This window comes from Bufo gargarizans, chromosome 4, assembly GCF_014858855.1.
Source record: "Bufo gargarizans isolate SCDJY-AF-19 chromosome 4, ASM1485885v1, whole genome shotgun sequence".
NCBI lineage: Eukaryota > Metazoa > Chordata > Amphibia > Anura > Bufonidae > Bufo > Bufo gargarizans.
This window is the reverse complement of record NC_058083.1, coordinates 95,740,369-95,760,606: the sequence shown is the minus strand read 5'-3', so window position 1 is coordinate 95,760,606 and position 20,238 is coordinate 95,740,369. Positions and strand designations below refer to the sequence as shown.

General features: G+C 45.5%; 1 protein-coding gene across 1 annotated transcript in view; it reads right to left on the bottom strand.

Annotated features, from left to right (window-relative positions):
- Positions 1 to 7,443: 7,443 nt before the first annotated feature.
- The window catches only part of RAB6B (RAB6B, member RAS oncogene family), an 80,548-nt gene continuing 67,753 nt past the window's right edge, over positions 7,444 to 20,238 (bottom strand). Inside the window, exons 6-8 of the mRNA XM_044291122.1 lie at positions 10,836 to 10,929; positions 10,127 to 10,193; positions 7,444 to 8,240 (exon numbers count right to left, since the gene is read on the bottom strand). Coding sequence (XP_044147057.1) covers positions 8,176 to 8,240; positions 10,127 to 10,193; positions 10,836 to 10,929 — 226 coding nt within the window. The 3' untranslated portion in view covers positions 7,444 to 8,175. The remainder of the gene's footprint in view (positions 8,241 to 10,126; positions 10,194 to 10,835; positions 10,930 to 20,238) is intronic.

Genomic DNA, 20,238 nt, shown 5'->3' with positions numbered 1-20,238 from the left:
ACTAAATATCTTGCCCAGCAACAACAGTACAGCGGTAACGAGAGATTTAGAGGGATTTAAATTTGAGGCCTAGTATTTAGGCGCTGGGTGACAGGTATGGGTTTAGTGACAGAATTAGACTTGGAAATACACAGTAGCGGGTGTGTGTGAAGTTATTCTGAATGACCCAATGTGCACCTTCAATATTATATACCCTTTTAGGGATAGATTCCAAATAGCTCTGATATAGCAGGAACCACTAAATTATGAAATTGCTAAATTGGGAATTGTACTTCAACCCAGAACAAAAAATGTGCTTTGACGGACACTAAATATCTTGCCCAGCAACAACAGTACAGCGGTAACGAGAGATTTAGAGGGATTTAAATTTGAGGCCTAGTATTTAGGCGCTGGGTGACAGGTATGGGTTTAGTGACAGAATTAGACTTGGAAATACACAGTAGCGGGTGTGTGTGAAGTTATTCTGAATGACCCAATGTGCACCTTCAATATTATATACCCTTTTTGGGATAGATTTCAAATAGCTCTGATATAGCAGGAACCACTAAATTATGAAATTGCTAAATTGGGAATTGTATTTCAACCCAGAACAAGAAATGTGCTTGAACGGACACTAAATAACTCGCCCAGCTACAGCACTAGGGACAGATTTAGCTGGATATAAATTTGAGGCCTAGTATTTAGGCGCTGGGTGACCGGTATGGATTTAGTGACAGAATTAGACTGGGATATGGCCAAAAAATAAACAGACTATTGCTGGTTAAATGCACTTGGTGTGACAGCTTCACCCTGATGTAGGCTTTAGCCAAAAAACAACCACACCATTGAGGGTTAAATGCACTTGGTGACAGGCGCAGCTTGCCCCTGATTTTGTATATGGCCAAAAAATGAACAGACTATTGCTGGTTAAATGCACTTGGTGTGACAGCTTCACCCTGATGTAGGCTTTAGCCAAAAAACAACCACACCATTGAGGGTTAAATGCACTTGGTCGCAGCTTGTGCTGGCGCACCACAAGACACAAAATGGCCGCCGATCACCCCAGAAAAATGAGACTGACAAACGGTCTGTGCAGCCTAAAAACAGTGAGCAATTGAGGATCAGCAGCTCAATGATCCACAGCTGCAGATCGATCAGTTAATCAAGTCCTTTGGAGGAGTTAATCTGCCTAATCTCGCCCTACTGTCGCAGCCGCAACCTCTCCCTACGCTAATCAGAGCAGAGTGACGGGCGGCGCTATGTGACTCCAGCTTAAATAGAGGCTGGGTCACATGGTGCTCTGGCCAATCACAGCCATGCCAATAGTAGGCATGGCTGTGATGGCCTCTTGGGGCAAGTAGTATGACGCTTGTTGATTGGCTGCTTTGCAGCCTTTCAAAAAGCGCCAAGAAAGCGTCACAAAAGCGCCAAGAAAGCGACGAACACCGAACCCGAACCCGGACTTTTACGAAAATGTCCGGGTTCGGGTCCGTGTCACGGACACCCCAAAATTCGGTACGAACCCGAACTATACAGTTCGAGTTCGCTCATCCCTACTCCTGAACAAAACAAGACTATCCGGCTTTTAATATCTCACCCAGCTCAACTTTCTGGGCGAGATATACACTCCGTCCAATACAATTCCTGCCATCTGCCCACAGTGGTAAGATTATCTCCTATTTACTTTTATTATTCTTCAGTGTACAGTCTTACACCTTCTGGTCTTGCTGTGTGGATATTCTCTGTAAAGTGTGGACCTTGAGGTCTCTCTAAAGCCATATTTGCATTCACCAAAATGTACTTTGTTTTTCTTTTGCTGCAGTTTATGGGTCACAGAGTTAGTGCCTGGTGTGAATGTACTCTTACAGCAGTATGCAATTAGACCGCAGATCCGTTATCCACCATTCCTGTGACTGTTACAGAAATCACATTATCCTTAATACCCTGCTGCTTCAAGTCTCCCTTTCTAGCCATAGTCCTTAATAATGTAGGGCAGCAGCTGGCACTGCAAATCGCAAGCTGCTTGGATTCAGTGAATTGGACTTGTTCTACCCCTGGTCTGATCTCAGCATCACTCTCTTTTGTACAGGGAATGATGATGATAGTAATGTTATATGAGGAAAGTGCTGATAATGCAGTTCCCTAATATATTATGTAAAGTAGCTCCAAAGAAGAGCCTCTCTTTATGATAATGGATGCATTGATTGGTCATGAATGCTCTGTAGCAAATAATGTGATAAAACCCAAGACGCCTTGAAGAACCCACCTGAGGTTCTCTGCAGTTTTGTTGGAAATGTTGAGGCTCCATTTGGTAACCTTTCCTGATGCTTAGACCTAATGTCATAGTTGATTTGTAGAGGTATATCTTGGAAATTAAAGGGGTATTCCGGTCATTAAAAGTTAACCACAGGATAAGGGATAATTATTGGATAGGTGGAGGACCTACTGCTGGGATCCCACCAGTCACAGGCATGTTAGTCATGCGCACTGCCACTCCATTCATCTCTATGGCAGTTCTGGAAATGGCTGTACTCTGCTGTCTCCAGAGCTCCTGTAGATGAATGGAGCGGCAGTACGCACACTCGACCTGCCACTCTGTTTATTTTGGGAGGCTTTGAGGGGTACCTGTTTTTATGATTGATTGGTGGGGGTCCCAGTTGACCCCTACAACCTAATAATTGTCCTCTATCCTGTGGACAGAGAATAACTTAACCAGAATTAAGTTTTGATTATACGAGTGACACAGTTAGGGAAATTTTAAACAAAAACTGGTGACTTTTTGCACTTTTCTCATCACTTTTATAGAATAAAAAAAAAGGGAGACATTTAGCAGAAAGGCTTGACAAATTTTCCATAATATGTCAGAAATTAGCATAAATTATGGTCAAAACCTATGCTGCTCATATGAACAGGCCTGTGGTCATAGCTTGGTGATGGGATGCTAGGGAGGGGACATATACATATCTCCACACAGAAACCAAATAATGGTACCATGGTTGGACTCTACTGGTAGCCGAAACCCAGGCGGACCCATTGGTCTCAGAACTATCTCCCTGTGACCTTCTGGTCTAGAGCTATGAGCCCTAAAGGGCTTTGTGGGTCATTTTCTGCCAGCCCAGAAGAGGGGGAGTGGACCCCTCCCAGAGGCCGGGAGGGGATGTGCCGGCTACAGGTTAAAAGGCTTGTGCCAGCAAATGGGCGAGTCTTTTCTCTGAAGGAGGGCCACATCGTGCCATGTGTTTAGAGGGACTTGCAACCTGCTGACATCACTGCCCTCCATGTGACTACAGCAAAGGACTCATCACAACCCAAAAGGACTCATCCATCTGGTAAACTGACTTTCGCTCTGTTTAATCCTGTTTGTACCATACCACCTGTATTTGTAACCTCAGACCACTGTATATATTCTTTGTGTGTATATTGTGTCGCGTCTAGTGTGCCCTTAAGGCAATTATATATATAATTTAATCTTGTGCTGTCTTGTATCTTGATCACAAATCCCCAAGTCCGTGTTTTGGTCTAGTAATACGCTACCGCGGGTTGGTTTCTTACCCTATATAATCCCGTTAGCGGACCGGGCTTATATCAAACAAGACTGGTGGCAGTATACGTGGGCTGAGAACACACTGTTTCACTGGGGCAGTGAAAAGGCTCTCTCAGCTTGTTGCCTCTCTGTGCCCGTGTGGACAGGAGGAGTCTGTGAACACTGTACTAAGCTGACCTTACCTGCTCCTCAGGGACGGCGTAACGTCACGTCTTGGTAAACAGTGACCATATCGTATCTCGCTGGCTCTAAGTAGTTGATGTCGAACGTCAGTCGGGGTACGGTATTCGTCACATCGGTGTAGTGATCTCATGGTTAAACTGGTAAAACAGTCCAGACATCTATCATTGATTTATCCCTACTTCTAAATCCATAGAAACATATACGTAGCTATATCTCTCTCTAGATAGTGGAGAAAGGAATAATGGGGGCATTATATACCATATGTATCGCCGGGGGATTATTTTTTAGGCAGGAAAGTGGAAAGGGCTAACAATTCTAATTGTATGACATAATTCCAGAGCATCTTTTCTTGTGCCAGTCCTTTGCTGTTCCTCCAGGAAATGGCCTTCCCCTTGTCAAGAGAGCATGACATTATCCACCCTGGTTGGACAGTCTGCTTAAAGGGGTTATCCGACTTGTACATTGCTCCAGTGCAGCTCCCAGTTCTGGGATCATGTGCCATACATTGGGCACGTGACCCTAGCTTGGTTAGAATCCACTGCGCATGATTGAGAATGAATGAATCTCAAGAGAAAAACGTACAAGCACACCAACGCTTGCTATTGCCTGATACACATCAATGAAGCAATAAAGAGGAAAACGTCTTCAACATCCTACTTCATCAGTGCCGGACAAAGTCTACCTTTTCTTTTCCTCTACTAGTGAAAAAACACCTGGCATTTTTTACAAGCCTAAAAATGTGAAGAAAAAGACATATGTCCTGATTTATCAAACTGGTTTTGTCTTTATTTGGAGTAAATTGTGACTTTTCTGTCGTTTCACTTTAAGACAAATTTATCAATATTCTGCGACAGGCCAATGTTATTTTAAGTGTCGGCTAAGGCAGCTTCAGAAATCCAGCTTTTTTTGTGGGTGTTCCTATGGATCACATTGGATTTTGGTCTTCATATTGGGACAATTGGAAAAGTCCCCAAAAATTGTCTCAACTGCACTCCACCCCCGACCTGCCATAGATGTAGCAGGTGGAAATAAGTCAGAATTAGGGATAAGCGAATCAGTGGAAGTTCTGGTTCGGGACCCGAACTTGACCCCGAACCCAAACTCCATTGAAGTCTATGGGGGCCCCAACTTCACTTTATTATTTTCAGTTATAACATGGTTATAGCGGAAAATAATAGCATTCTTAAGACAGAATGCAAAAGAATATGGCCATTTAGGGGTAAAAAAAACAACAACTCACCTCATCCACTTGATCACAACATCATCACAGATCCTGCTGAAAGAAGATAGAAGACACTGCGGCAGCATGATCAAGTGGATGAGGTGAGGTTTTTTTTTTACCCCTAAATGGCCATATTCTTTTGCATTCTGTCTTAAGAATGCTATTATTTTCCGCTATAACCATGTTACTGTATAACGAAAAATACTAAAATCACCCAAGCACCGAACTCGGACTTCAGTGAAAAAGTCTGGGTTCGGGTCCGGGTTCCTGAACTCGCAAAGTTCTGTAGGAACCCAAACTTTGCAGTTCGGTTCGCTCATCCCTAGTCAGAATGTGATAGTTTGCCTGTGTTAAATTTAACTGTTTGTGTGTGTGTCACTTTCATAATTATAGACTATGGAGACAATCTTCAATGTGTCCCTTGTTGATAAATCAGGACCTTAGAGTGCCATCAGCCTTATATACCTTATTTTTCGCCCTATAAGACGCACAGGCCCATAAGACGCACCTAGGTTTTTTTTAACCAAAAGGTGTGCTGTGTGTTTGGAACTAATAGTGGTCTGTGGATGGCACTATTACTGGGGATCTGTGGATGACGGACACTGTTATGGGGGGGGATCTGTGAATGACGGACACTATTATGGGGGGATCTGTGGATGACGGACACTGTTATGGGGGGATCTGTGGATGACAGACACTGTTATGGGGGGGATGTGTGGATGACGAACACTGTTATAGGGGGCATCTGTGGATGACGGACACTGTTATAGGGGGCATCTGGATGACGGACACTGTTATGGGGTGGATCTGTGGATGACGGACACTGTTACGGGGGGGATCTGTGGCTTGCACTGTTACGGGGGGATCTGTGGCTTGCACTGTTACAGGGGGATCTGTGGCTGGCACTGTTACAGGGGGGATCTGTGGCTGGCACTGTTACAGGGGGATCTGTGGCTGGCACTGTTACAGGGGGATCTGTGGCTGGCACTGTTACGGGGGGATCTGTGGCTGGCACTGTTACAGGGGGGGATCTGTGGATGGCACTGTTACAGGGGGGATCTGTGGATGGCACTGTTACAGGGGGGGGGGATCTGTGGATGGCACTGTTACAGGGGGGATCTGTGGAGGGCACTGTTGCTCCAGTATACAAATATAAGATGTCATATTCAATTAATAATTATTAAACATTCCCCCTCACTCCTATTACTACCTTACATTCTAATCGCTTCTGTAGAATTCAGGCAGGCAGGCCGGGCGGCCGGCGCGTCTCTCACTGACGTCACTTGCCTGCGCCGCCTGCTTCATTCATAAAGTAGGCGGCGCAGGCACGTGACACGAGTTACGCTGCCGCCCGCCCGTCCTGCCTGCCTGAATTCGACAGAAGCGATTAGGATGTAAGGTAGTAATAGGAGTGAGGGGGCATGTTTAATAACTATTAATTGAATATGACATCTTATATTAGTATACCGGCGGGGCTATACTACACTGACTGCACCACCCCGCCGCTATTGCCAGCCCCCAGATCCTCCTCCCAGTCCCTCCCTGAGTCCCCGCTCGCTCGTACATCGCAGCTTGCGATGTAAAACTGCAAGCATTCGCCCCATAACACGCAGGGGCATTTCTCCCCCATTTTGGGGGAAGAAAAAGTGTGTTTTATGGGGCGAAAAATACAGTACTCTTTGATGGAATAGTTTTTAGAGAATGGTCTCCACATTAGTGTTCGTTCATGCCACCACTTTCTACCTCATCACAGTGAAGTGCCTCTGGAGAGGTAGAGACCTGTATAGGTTCATACCACCTAGGGTGGAGGTTACCAACATTTTCAAAGGGTGCGTTCTAATATGATGGGCCTTGAAAAGCTACGCTGAATTTTAAAAGTCAAGAAGCCTATTAGATATGATGTAGTGATATGGTTCTTACCCTAGTGTTAACAGCCAGTGATTTAGTTTTTGACTTTGGTTCCACATTCTGGTAATATGGTCTCCTTGGAACCACTTGTGCACAATTGTGTATAAACCCTCTAACAGCTAGGGAGCCCTAGGTATGATGGGTCCAGTCTGATTAGGGCCTCTCCTCTCCGCAGGTCTGCATCTATGGTGCATATCCCTATAGCAGTAGGTCCACATCACCGACACAGTCGTCCAATGTGTTATTCCTTCTCCAGGTTACATCACCTTAGTTCTCTGATTCATTGACTCTAATTCTTATGGAAACAGCTATCAGAATTATGAATGTTATGAAATTAAAAGGCTTTTATTGTGTGATATAAAAAAAAACCGCAGTAATGGGAATAATGCTTTACGAGGGGCAGGACACGGTCACCTCAAAGCATGTTCTTCTAGGAACCTGTACATTTATCACCTATAATGTGCACACATAATTCTGCAGTTGGAATTGGATTCATTCTTTATTCACCTAGTGCTACATTCAGATAGTAGATCATTAAATTGTCTTATCGAGCACATTGCTGTAAATGTGTACAAGCCGCATTCCAGTCGCCAAATGAAAAATGCACACCTGTGTCTCCTGATGAAACGCAACCCCTTAAATTACAATGTGCTACACACATCCCGTCATATAGTTTTTGGCAATTTTAATAAAGTACAATTATATATATATTACAACAAAAAAGTGAAAATAAAAATAGAAGGTCAATGTTAGGAACAGCAGGAACTTTTTTGTATTCTTATAAGAAGGGAAACAGTTTTGGTGTGAAAGGGGGAGAGAAAAGAAACTTACAAATTCAATCAGATTAATCTTAGTGAACTACTGGGGAGATCGTGTGCATTTAGATCAAGTTAATTTACACTTATTTGGCTATTCTTGGCTTTTACTAGTCAGTAGAGTTTAAGCCACTTGGTGAACTGTTCTAGGTTTCTACATCTAGTTGTTTGGTAGTAAGAGAGTGATACTGTACACGTGTTAGCAAATAATCTCAAGGTGCATTTAGAAGGAACTGGGAATGTGAGCACAGGAGGGTCAGAAAGAAGAGACATGGTGGAATAAACGTGAAATGAGTCAAACATCTCTGAAGAGAGGGGGAAAGACTCAAGACCAACACAGGAACCAAAGAAAGTAGACAAAAGGCAAACTAGGTCTCCAGGGAAAGAAGAGATCAGGAACAGTGGTGGATCTTGAACTTCTCTAGATGTGGTTTCCGAATGTTTGTTTTTCCAGGCTAACCAATAGGAAGCATCTTGGGGCTAAGCACATGTCCTCTGGCCTCTCACCTGTCATGCGCTGCATATTAACAAGAGCACCCAGCATCAGCAACTTGCGGTTCTTGGGGTTTGTCAAGTTTTATGTCAATCACTGTGGTGAAGTTGGTTAAGGAACATGAACGGAAAAGAACATTTTGCAGAATGGAGAAGATAGAATTATGATATATTCCTAATTAAATATATATGTAGATTATATAAAGCTACCGTACTTACCTAACGTATGAGTAATTCAGATGAAGTAGCTTCTATGCCAACGGGTGATGTTGGGTGCTGTTACTGCTGGGCGCTATATTTTTGTACCCTTGTATTAGCATAAAGAGGACCTGTCACCACAAAATGCAGTGCAATCTACATGCTGAATGTTATAGAGCAACAGGAGCTAAGCAGATGTATAGTTTTATGAGAAGATTCAGCAAAACCTGTAATTTATACATTTAAAGGGAGTCTTTCACCTAATCTGAGCGTTTTAGACCGCTCAGATCAGGTTATAGACTCTTTAACCCTCATTACGATCATACCTGTCTCTTATGTGTCCCTCGCCCAGATAATGAAAATAACACTTTTTAAACTTATGCAAATTACCTTCTGAAGGTGCCCAGGGGCGGCGTTACTGGGCGATGTGCCCAGAAAAACACACCTCCAGCCGGCGGACGTCACGAGCGGCACCAGAGGACGGCGGGCTGGGAACTGGCCTGCACCTGCGCACTGCTCTGCCCATTATGGGCAGAGGAACATTCTTTCATATTGCGCATGCGCCGGCCGGCTGTCTTTAGTTGGCCGGCGCATGCGCAATATGAAAAGCTTATACAGAGAATGATATAAATCACTGATAACACCTCCCCTATGTACAGCTATCAGCGACTGACAGCTATATCTGTATACACACTTACACAGAGAATGCTATCAATCACTGATAACACTTCCCCTGTGTACAACTATCAGTGACTGACGGTTATCTATGTATATACACTTACATAGAGAATGCTATCAATCACTGATAACACTTCCCCTGTGTACAACTATCAGTGACTGACGGCTATCTATGTATATACACTTACATAGAGAATGCTATCAATCACTGATAACACTTCCCCTGTGTACAACTACCAGTGACTGAAAGCTATCTATGTATACACACTTACACAGATAATGCTATCAATCAATGATCAGTGGTGCCTGCATGAACGACAGGATCACCCGATGAACAAGTGGTTCGCTTGTTCATTGGGTGATCGGCAGCACATTTAGATGCCAATATGATCATTAATTCACCTTTAAATGTATAAATTACAAGTTTTGCGCAATCCTTTCCCATAAAACTATATGTCAATCTGCTCAGCTCCTCCTGCTCTATAATATGCTGCCTGCTGATTACACTGTATTTCATGGTGACAGGTTCCCTTTAAAGAGGTTATTAACTCCCCTTTCCTTGGCAAAAACAACATCCCATTGCTGCAAGTGCCCATAGTGTCGTAAGGACACTGGGCTGTCATATAGTGACAGATGGGAAGAGTTATCAATGAAACTTGCAGCAATGGGAAACCTCCCTGGGCACTTGCAAACTCATTAGTATGTAGCTTTTTAAACATCAGATACACAGAAACTGGAAAGAAAGGCACGGATTGGTAACTGTTTTGGACCCACTCCTGGTTTTGGCTTAAAACAATGATGCTTAACCTGCGGCTCTCCAGCTGTTGTAAAACTACAACTCCCACCATGCCCTGCTGTAGGCTGATAGCTGTAGGCTGTCCGGGCATGCTGGGCGTTGTAGTTTTGCAACAGCTGGAGTGCCTCAGGTTGGGCATCCCTGGCTTAAAACATACTAATCAAATACTGTAGTGTGAATGAGGCCTAAATGGGGAAAATGACATCATGACATTTATGCCATAACCACACCAGTCTCAAGAATAGGAGTCCCATCTCATGGCTGCTGTGAATGGAGACGTGGCCAAGCGCAGCATTTCTGGTAAAGGATACTTCCATCCTTGGTCTTTTCCTCTGTGCACTCCATGCCTGGCAAGGCAGAAGCCACCCTACGAAACAGCTGAAAAGGAAAGCAGATGGTAGACTATTGCGGTTGAAAGTAATTAGTGTACAGTATTTTCCCGTATTGATGACCTATCCTCAGAATACGTCATCAATATCAGATCGCAGGGCTCTGACTCCCAGCACCCCCACGATCAGCTCTGTTCTCTTCACCATTTACCTGCTCGCCGTTGGCATTGTGTTGAGCAGTGTAATTACATCTCCTCCGTCCTATTCACTTGAATGTGTAGGAGCACTTATAGTTACACTCTGGCCCATTCAATCCAACCTGCTCGCCATTGATATCACACAAGCTCTGCGTTCTCTTCAATCAACTGATTGGTGGGGTTGCCCACTCCCAGCACCCCTGCTGATCTGATATTGATGATCTATCCTGAGTATAAAATGCCATGCTGCACATTTCAAATCCGCAATTCCGCACATTTTCCGCTGCATTTTTTTTTAAGCAAGGTGTGGTAGAGAATTCAGAGATTCTTTTCCACTTTGCTAGTACTGTACAACGCTACGAATTTCCCGCGCAAAAACCTTCAATGGCAAATCTGCAGCTATTTAGTCATATGTGAACACTGCCTTAAACATTTTTCTATTGTAAACAGAAAAGTAGTATAAATCTAATATACATACAATGATACCAGCTTACCTGTTTAACATTGTATCCGGTTTTGGCACTAGTTTCAATAAACATGACACTCAGCTCTTTAGCCCGTTGTTCTCCTTCCTCAATGGTGATCTGCCTAATGAAACACAAGAGTACTTTCATGTAAGGTTATGCTGAAACTCAGAACATCCAAAAACTCTGACAACCCAATATAGCACTGCGGCAAAACAGCTTAGTATTAACGAGACGTGTGGTTTGTGTGATGTAAGAGCAATGTCAGACTGCTGTACCTTGGGCCTGCTAGAGGAAGAGGGCCCACCTTCCACCTGTACAGAACATCATTCTGCACCTCTACTTTTTACACCATTGTAGTCTTTGTAGTCTTTGCTGCTCTTTGTACACCCAGAACATATCATTAAATGGGCCATTTCTGAATCAGTCTGTAACAAACAACCCTAGTGCTAAGTCATTGGCTCCAAAGTCATCTCCAAATAGGTTTCAGCTACACCATTGCTGCCAATTGTTAGAGACGTACGGGAACTTAACAGTTTGGCCAATACATCCACAGACCTAAACATGTCCCTTGTTTGTCCATATGACACTTATAGCCCCCAACCCTCTTTAAGCTTCATGTACAGTTGCATTCTTCATTCCTTTGCCTCAGATTTATTCTTGGGCTTAAGGAATTTAGGTATATTCAGTTTCATACAGGTTGTTAACCATAGAGAACCAAGATTAAACCATTACAGGGCTCTTTTACTGTATCAGTACACCTTTAGGACTTTTTCAGACATCCATATGTTTTGCTCCGCACCCGTTCTGCATTTTTGCGGAACAGGTGCAGACCCATTCATTTCAATGTGGCCGCAAAAGATGCGGACAGCACACCGTGTGCTGTCTGCATTCGTTGTTCTATTTTTTTGCCAAAAATATAGAGCATGTCTTATTCTTGTCCGCAGTTGCAGACAAGAATAGGCATTTTCAATGAGAGGACGGCCATATGCGGTCCGCTAATTGTGGAACGCACAAGGGCCGGTATCGGTGTTTTGCGGATCCGCAATTTGCAGACCACAAAACACATACAGCCGTGTGAATGAGCCCTAAGGAGGAGAAATTATACAAGCATCATCATACCAATTTTTCATTGATATTCAGTAGAGATCATTGACCCCTATGTAGCTGTCTTCAGATAATGTGTAATTGTACTACAGTATCTCTAGATGCTGATATTGCGATAGCTCTATTTTATTTTATAGTCATAAAGATCCATTCATTTTCAATAAAATAAATTGTAGCTCCCATGTGATCAAAGTGTTCCCTACCATAAACCAGCCGCAAGCCCTATAGTTATATTACAGCTGTTCCCGCTTGTCCTGTTAATCATGGGTCGTGAAAGAAAATGAGCCTAAATTTAAATATATTAGATGGAGAATGAAAGCCATCATGGGAACGCTGGGATAAATGAGGGCTCTGATTAACCTGTAATTGAGTCCATGTAAATGAGCAATTAAATTGTCAGCACTTAATTAAAAGTTCATCTACTTACAACTCAACTACAAGAAACATTTGAGTCCTCATTAATGTGGGTCCCTAACAATTGGGACAGAGGTTTCAGCAACTGACCCTACACCTGGTCATATGACCCTAATACCTGGGGGTGCTCTGATACATGAGAAGATGCCCACTCGTGTACACATTAATCTAATTGTGTTAAATACAGTTACTGTATCTGTGACACAGTGAGGGGTTGTGTCTGGCAAGGCAGGTATTTTCCTCCCAGCATGTGTGGCTGGGCTGGTTTCCAGCCAGGTGAGGTCAAATAGTTTAAGTGCCGGTCTCGGTTTTGGCAGCACCTGGCTGTCCTTAAATTGGCAGCTGGGCTCAGCAGAGATGTCTCTGTTTTTGGGATCTGAGGCTTTGTGCCATGCAGGAGGGCTGAGAGCCGTATGCTGTGGAAACGGGCCCCCTAAAGCCTACTGTTATATGAACTTTCCATTGTGTGTGAATTAACACCAAGACTGCAAAAGTTACGTGCTGTTTTGTGCAATTGCCTCAAGTGTGAATAAACAGTGATGTTTTGAGTTAAGAACTCTGTACTGCGTCCGCTAACCCTATCTACCAGAGTGAAACTCCAACATTAGTGGAGGATGGGGGCAAGAGCAGTGAGGCTGATGTGAATGCCGATATTTTTGGTTTCTTCATTTTTAAGGCACGGTTGTATGTCGTACATTAAACCAGCTGTATTATAACCAGTGCCCCACGACAAAATTGAGGCTGTTGTGAAAGCCCTCATGGAGGCAAGCCTGCAGCAGTGAGAGACAAACCTGCAGCAACGCAAGGCTAATAAGCAGCAGCAAGAGACTAACCAGTTGCTGCTACAACATGTGATGGCTTTGCAGACAGCAGGAGCAACCCGGAGCATCCAAGATGCCCGGAAAGCAGTCCGTGCCGCGATTCCTAAGATGGCCCCCGCAGACGATGTCGAAACCTACCTGGCGATGTACGAAAAAGTGGCCATCAGGGCAAACCTAGCCGGTGACCAGTGGGCTGAGATCGTCGCTCCGTTCCTGGCATCCGATTCCCAGCGGGTGTATTTTGACTTGCCAGACAATCAAGCGGCCGACTACCAAAAAGTAAAGGCTGAGATTTTGGCAAGACTGGGGGTGAATGTGTTGGTCCGGGCCCAGCGGGTACATCAGTGGGGGTTTAAGCCGGCTGAGCCTGCGAGGACCCAGTATTATGACTTAATCTACCTCTTGAAAAAGTGGCTACAGCCTGATGTGCTGAGTCCCACGGCTATGCTGGATGGACTATTAGCTGATATGTTCTGACCGAATAGCTATGGACCTCATAGGCCCAGTACCGAAGTCCGCCACAGTAGGCATCAACACATTTTAGTCATTCTAGACTATGCCACTCAGTACCTGGAGGCGGTGCCACTGCGACATACCTCGGCCAAACTCGAGTTAATGGAGGTGATTTCCTGAGTAGGACAACCTAAAGAGGTTCTGACCAACCAAGGGACCCCTTTTATGTCCAAGTTGATGAGGGAACTCTGTAAGTTGCTGCACATAAAACAACTACGGACGTATGTTTACCATCCGCAAACGGACGGTCTGGTAGAATGGTTTAACCGAACATTAAAAAATATATGTTGAAAAAGGTTGTGTCTAAAGATTGGAAGGACTGGGACCTCCTTCTGCCCTATCTCATGTTCGCAATGCGAGAGGTACCCCAGGCCTCTACTGGGTTCTTTCCCTTCGAACTGCTAAATGGTAGACACGCCTCGCGGTCTCTTGGACGTGGCCAAAGAGGCGTGGGAACAATGTGTCATTGAGTACATTACCCAGATGCAAAATCGGATAGAGACAGTGTTGCCTCTTGTTAGGGAGCATATGGAGGCAGCTCAGCAAGCCCAGAGTCTAGTCTATAATCATCAAGCTCGGGTCCGGATCTTTAACCCAGGTGATCGGGTTTTGGTTCTGGTGCCGAACGTGGACAGTAAGTTCCTGGCTAGGCGGCAGGGGCCCTACGTGGTACTCATGAAAATTGGAGATGTAAACTACAAGGTACACCAGCCAGGGTGGCGAAAGCCAGAGGAGGTTTACCATGTGAATTTACTCAAACCGTGGAAAGACAGGGAAACCTGTACAGAATACAGCCTGCGGCCGGGTTTTCTAGGAGAGGAGGTACCGGCCCCTCTATCTTATGCAAGAGAGGCGGCTGCCACAGTAAAAATTGCTGACAGCCTCTCCTCTAAACTGACTTAAGAGGCCAGGGCGTTTGATAGTCGGAACACTGATGTGTTCTCGGACCTCCCTGGACGCACTTCCATAACCCAGCATGACATTGTCATTGAGCCTCAGGCAAAAGTCAGATTAAAACCATATCGGGTACCTGAGGCTCGGCGACAAGCCATATTGGAGGAGGTGCAGCTAATGTTGCAGGTAGACGTCATTGAGGAGTCAAAAAGTGAGTTGTCCAGTCCTGTAGTATTAATACCCAAGCCGGATGGGACATTGTGGTTTTGTAACGACTTTCGAAAACTTAATGAGGTTTTCAAATTTGATGCGTATCCCATGCCCTGGGTGGATGAGCTTATCGCGAGGTTAGGATAAGCCCGGTATTTTTCTGTTTTGGAACTCACGAAAGGGTACTGACAGGTGTCCTTAACGGAGGCTGACAAAGAGAAAACTGCCTTCATCATGCCTGAGGGGCTGTATTAATATAAGGTCTTACCCTTTGGTCTGCATCTTGCCCCCCGCCACTTTTCAACGACTAATGGACATTGTGCTTCGTCCACATCGTCGGTACGCTTTGGCTTACCTGGACGATATTGTCATCCACAGTACCAACTGGGAAAGTCACCTACCCAAAGTGCAGGCTGTGGTGGACTCCCTTCGGACAGCTGGCCTAACTGCTAACCCAAGAAAATGTGCGATAGGGTTAGAAGAGACTAAGTACCTGGGGTATGTCATTGGGCGCGGAATGATCAACCCCCAAGTGAACAAAATAGAGGTGATATGGAATTGGCCCCGACTAGGGATGAGCGAACTCGAACTGTATAGTTCGGGTTCGTACCGAATTTTGGGGTGTCCGTGACACGGACCCGAACCCGGACATTTTCGTAAAAGTCCGGGTTCGGTGTTCGTCGCTTTCTTGGCGCTTTTGTGACGCTTTCTTGGCGCTTTTTGAAAGGCTGCAAAGCAGCCAATCAACAAGCGTCATACTACTTGCCCCAAGAGGCCGTCACAGCCATGCCTACTATTGGCATGGCTGTGATTGGCCAGAGCACCATGTGACCCAGCCTCTATTTAAGCTGGAGTCACATAGCGCCGCCCGTCACTCTGCTCTGATTAGCGTAGGGAGAGGTTGCGGATGCGACAGTAGGGCGAGATTAGGCAGATTAACTCCTCCAAAGGACTTCACTTGATTAATCGATCGATCTGCAGCTGTGCATCATTGAGCTGCTGAAATTCAAATGCTCACTCACTGTTTTTAGGCTGCCCAGACCGTTTGTCAGTCACTTTTTTCTGGGGTGATCGGCGGCCATTTTGTGTCTTGTGCGGTGCTGCGACCAAGTGCATCCAAGCTGCGACCAAGTGCATTTAACCCTCAATGGTGTGGTTGTTTTTTGGCTAAAGCCTACATCAGGGTGAAGCTGTCACACCAAGTGCATTTAACCAGCAATAGTCTGTTCATTTTTTGGCCATATACTACATCAGGGGCAAGCTGCGCCCATCACCAAGTGCATTTAACCCTCAGTAGTGTGGTTCGTCAAGCTGTGACACCAAGTGCATTTAACCAGCAATAGTCTGTTCATTTTTTGGCCATATACTACATCAGGGGCAAGCTGCGCCCGTCACCAAGTGCATTTAACCCTCAGTAGTGTGGTTGGTCAAGCTATCACACCAAGTGCATTTAACCAGCAATAGTCTGTTCATTTTTTGGCCATATACTAAATCAGGGGCAAGCTGCGCCCGTCACCAAGTGCATTTAACCAGCAATAGTCTGTTCATTTTTTGGCCATATACTACATCAGGGGCAAGCTGCGCCCGTCACCAAGTGCATTTAACCCTCAGTAGTGTGGTTCGTCAAGCTGTGACACCAAGTGCATTTAACCAGCAATAGTCTGTTCATTTTTTGGCCATATACTACATCAGGGGCAAGCTGCGCCCGTCACCAAGTGCATTTAACCAGCAATAGTGTGGTTATTTTTTGGCCATATCCCAGTCTAATTCTGTCACTAAATCCATACCGGTCACCCAGCGCCTAAATACTAGGCCTCAAATTTATATCCCGCTAAATCTCTCGTTACCGCTGTCCTGTTGTGGCTGGGAAAGTTATTTAGTGTCCGTCAAAGCACATTTTTTGTTCTGGGTTGAAGTACAATTCCCAATTTAGCAATTTCATAATTTAGTGGTTCCTGCTATATCAGAGCTATTTGAAATCTATCCCTAAAAGGGTATATAATATTCAAGGTGCACATAGGGTCATTCAGAATAACTTCACACACACGCTACTGTGCATTTCCAAGTCTAATTCTGTCGCTAAATCCATACCGGTCACCCAGCGCCTAAATACTAGGCCTCAAATTTATATCCCGCTAAATCTCTCGTTACCGCTGTCCTGTTGTGGCTGGGAAAGTTATTTAGTGTCCGTCAAAGCACATTTTTTGTTCTGGGTTGAAGTACAATTCCCAATTTAGCAATTTCATAATTTAGTGGTTCCTGCTATATCAGAGCTATTTGAAATCTATCCCTAAAAGGGTATATAATATTCAAGGTGCACATAGGGTCATTCAGAATAACTTCACACACACGCTACTGTGCATTTCCAAGTCTAATTCTGTCGCTAAATCCATACCGGTCACCCAGCGCCTAAATACTAGGCCTCAAATTTATATCCCGCTAAATCTCTCGTTACCGCTGTCCTGTTGTGGCTGGGAAAGTTATTTAGTGTCCGTCAAAGCACATTTTTTGTTCTGGGTTGAAGTACAATTCCCAATTTAGCAATTTCATAATTTAGTGGTTCCTGCTATATCAGAGCTATTTGAAATCTATCCCTAAAAGGGTATATAATATTCAAGGTGCACATAGGGTCATTCAGAATAACTTCACACACACGCTACTGTGCATTTCCAAGTCTAATTCTGTCGCTAAATCCATACCGGTCACCCAGCGCCTAAATACTAGGCCTCAAATTTATATCCCGCTAAATCTCTCGTTACCGCTGTACTGTTGTGGCTGGGAAAGTTATTTAGTGTCCGTCAAAGCACATTTTTTGTTCTGGGTTGAAGTACAATTCCCAATTTAGCAATTTCATAATTTAGTGGTTCCTGCTATATCAGAGCTATTTGAAATCTATCCCTAAAAGGGTATATAATATTCAAGGTGCGCATAGGGTCATTCAGAATAACTTCACACACACGCTACTGTGCATTTCCAAGTCTAATTCTGTCACTAAATCCATACCGGTCACCCAGCGCCTAAATACTAGGCCTCAAATTTATATCCCGCTAAATCTCTCGTTACCGCTGTCCTGTTGTGGCTGGGAAAGTTATTTAGTGTCCGTCAAAGCACATTTTTTGTTCTGGGTTGAAATACAATTCCCAATTTAGCAATTTCATAATTTAGTGGTTTCTGCTATATCAGAGCTATTTGAAATCTATCCCTAAAAGGGTATATAATATTCAAGGTGCACATAGGGTCATTCAGAATAACTTCACACACACGCTACTGTGCATTTCCAAGTCTAATTCTGTTAGTAAATCCATACCGGTCACCCAGCGCCTAAATACTAGGCCTCAAATTTATATCCCGCTGAATTTGAATACAATACATTGGGCCAAATAATATTTTTGTTGTTGTGGTGAACCATAACAATGAGAAAAACATCTAGTAAGGGACGCGGACGTGGACATGGTCGTGGTGGTGTTAGTGGACCCTCTGGTGCTGGGAGAGGACGTGGCCGTTCTGCCACATCCACACGTCCTAGTGTACCAACTACCTCAGGTCCCAGTAGCCGCCAGAATTTACAGCGATATATGGTGGGGCCCAATGCCGTTCTAAGGATGGTAAGGCCTGAGCAGGTACAGGCATTAGTCAATTGGGTGGCCGACAGTGGATCCAGCACGTTCACATTATCTCCCACCCAGTCTTCTGCAGAAAGCGCACAGATGGCGCCTGAAAACCAACCCCATCAGTCTGTCACATCACCGCCATGCATACCAGGGAAACTGTCTCAGCCTCAAGTTATGCAGCAGTCTCTTATGCTGTTTGAAGACTCCGCTGGCAGGGTTTCCCAAGGGCATCCACCTAGCCCTTCCCCAGCGGTGAAAGATATAGAATGCACTGACGCACAACCACTTATGTTTCCTGATGATGAGGACATGGGAATACCACCTCAGCATGTCTCTGATGATGACGAAACACAGGTGCCAACTGCTGCGTCTTTCTGCAGTGTGCAGACTGAACAGGAGGTCAGGGATCAAGACTGGGTGGAAGACGATGCAGGGGATGATGAGGTCCTAGACCCCACATGGAATGAAGGTCGTGCCACTGACTTTCACAGTTCGGAGGAAGAGGCAGTGGTGAGACCGAGCCAACAGTGTAGCAAAAGAGGGAGCAGTGGGCAAAAGCAGAACACCCGCCGCCAAGAGACTCCGCCTGCTACTGCCCGCCGCCATCTGGGACCGAGCACCCCAAAGGCAGCTTCAAGGAGTTCCCTGGCATGGCACTTCTTCAAACAATGTGCTGACGACAAGACCCGAGTGGTTTGCACGCTGTGCCATCAGAGCCTTAAGCGAGGCATTAACGTTCTGAACCTGAGCACAACCTGCATGACCAGGCACCTGCATGCAAAGCATGAACTGCAGTGGAGTAAACACCTTAAAACCAAGGAAGTCACTCAGGCTCCCCCTGCTACCTCTTCTGCTGCTGCCGCCTCGGCCTCTTCTGCTGCTGCCGCCTCGGCCTCTTCCTCCGCCTCTGGAGGAACGTTGGCACCTGCCGCCCAGCAAACAGGGGATGTACCACCAACACCACCACCACCTCCGTCACCAAGCGTCTCAACCATGTCACACGGCAGCGTTCAGCTCTCCATCTCACAAACATTTGAGAGAAAGTGTAAATTCCCACCTAGCCACCCTCGATCCCTGGCCCTGAATGCCAGCATTTCTAAACTACTGGCCTATGAAATGCTGTCATTTAGGCTGGTGGACACAGACAGCTTCAAACAGCTCATGTCGCTTGCTGTCCCACAGTATGTTGTTTCCAGCCGCCACTACTTCTCCAAGAGAGCCGTGCCTTCCCTGCACAACCAAGTATCCGATAAAATCAAGTGTGCACTGCGCAACGCCATCTGTGGCAAGGTCCACCTAACCACAGATACGTGGACCAGTAAGCACGGCCAGGGACGCTATATCTCCCTAACTGCACACTGGGTAAATGTAGTGGCAGCTGGGCCCCAGGCGGAGAGCTGTTTGGCGCACGTCCTTCCGCCGCCAAGGATCGCAGGGCAACATTCTTTGCCTCCTGTTGCCACCTCCTCCTTCTCGGCTTCCTCCTCCTCTTCTTCCACCTGCTCATCCAGTCAGCCACACACCTTCACCACCAACTTCAGCACAGCCCGGGGTAAACGTCAGCAAGCTATTCTGAAACTCATATGTTTGGGGGACAGGCCCCACACCGCACAGGAGTTGTGGCGGGGTATAGAACAACAGACCGACGAGTGGTTGCTGCCGGTGAGCCTCAAGCCCGGCCTGGTGGTGTGCGATAATGGGCGAAATCTCGTTGCAGCTCTGGGACTAGCCAATTTGACGCACATCCCTTGCTTGGCGCATGTGCTGAATTTGGTGGTGCAGAAGTTCATTCACAACTACCCCGACATGTCAGAGCTGCTGCATAAAGTGCTGGCCGTCTGTTCGCGCTTCCGGCGTTCACAT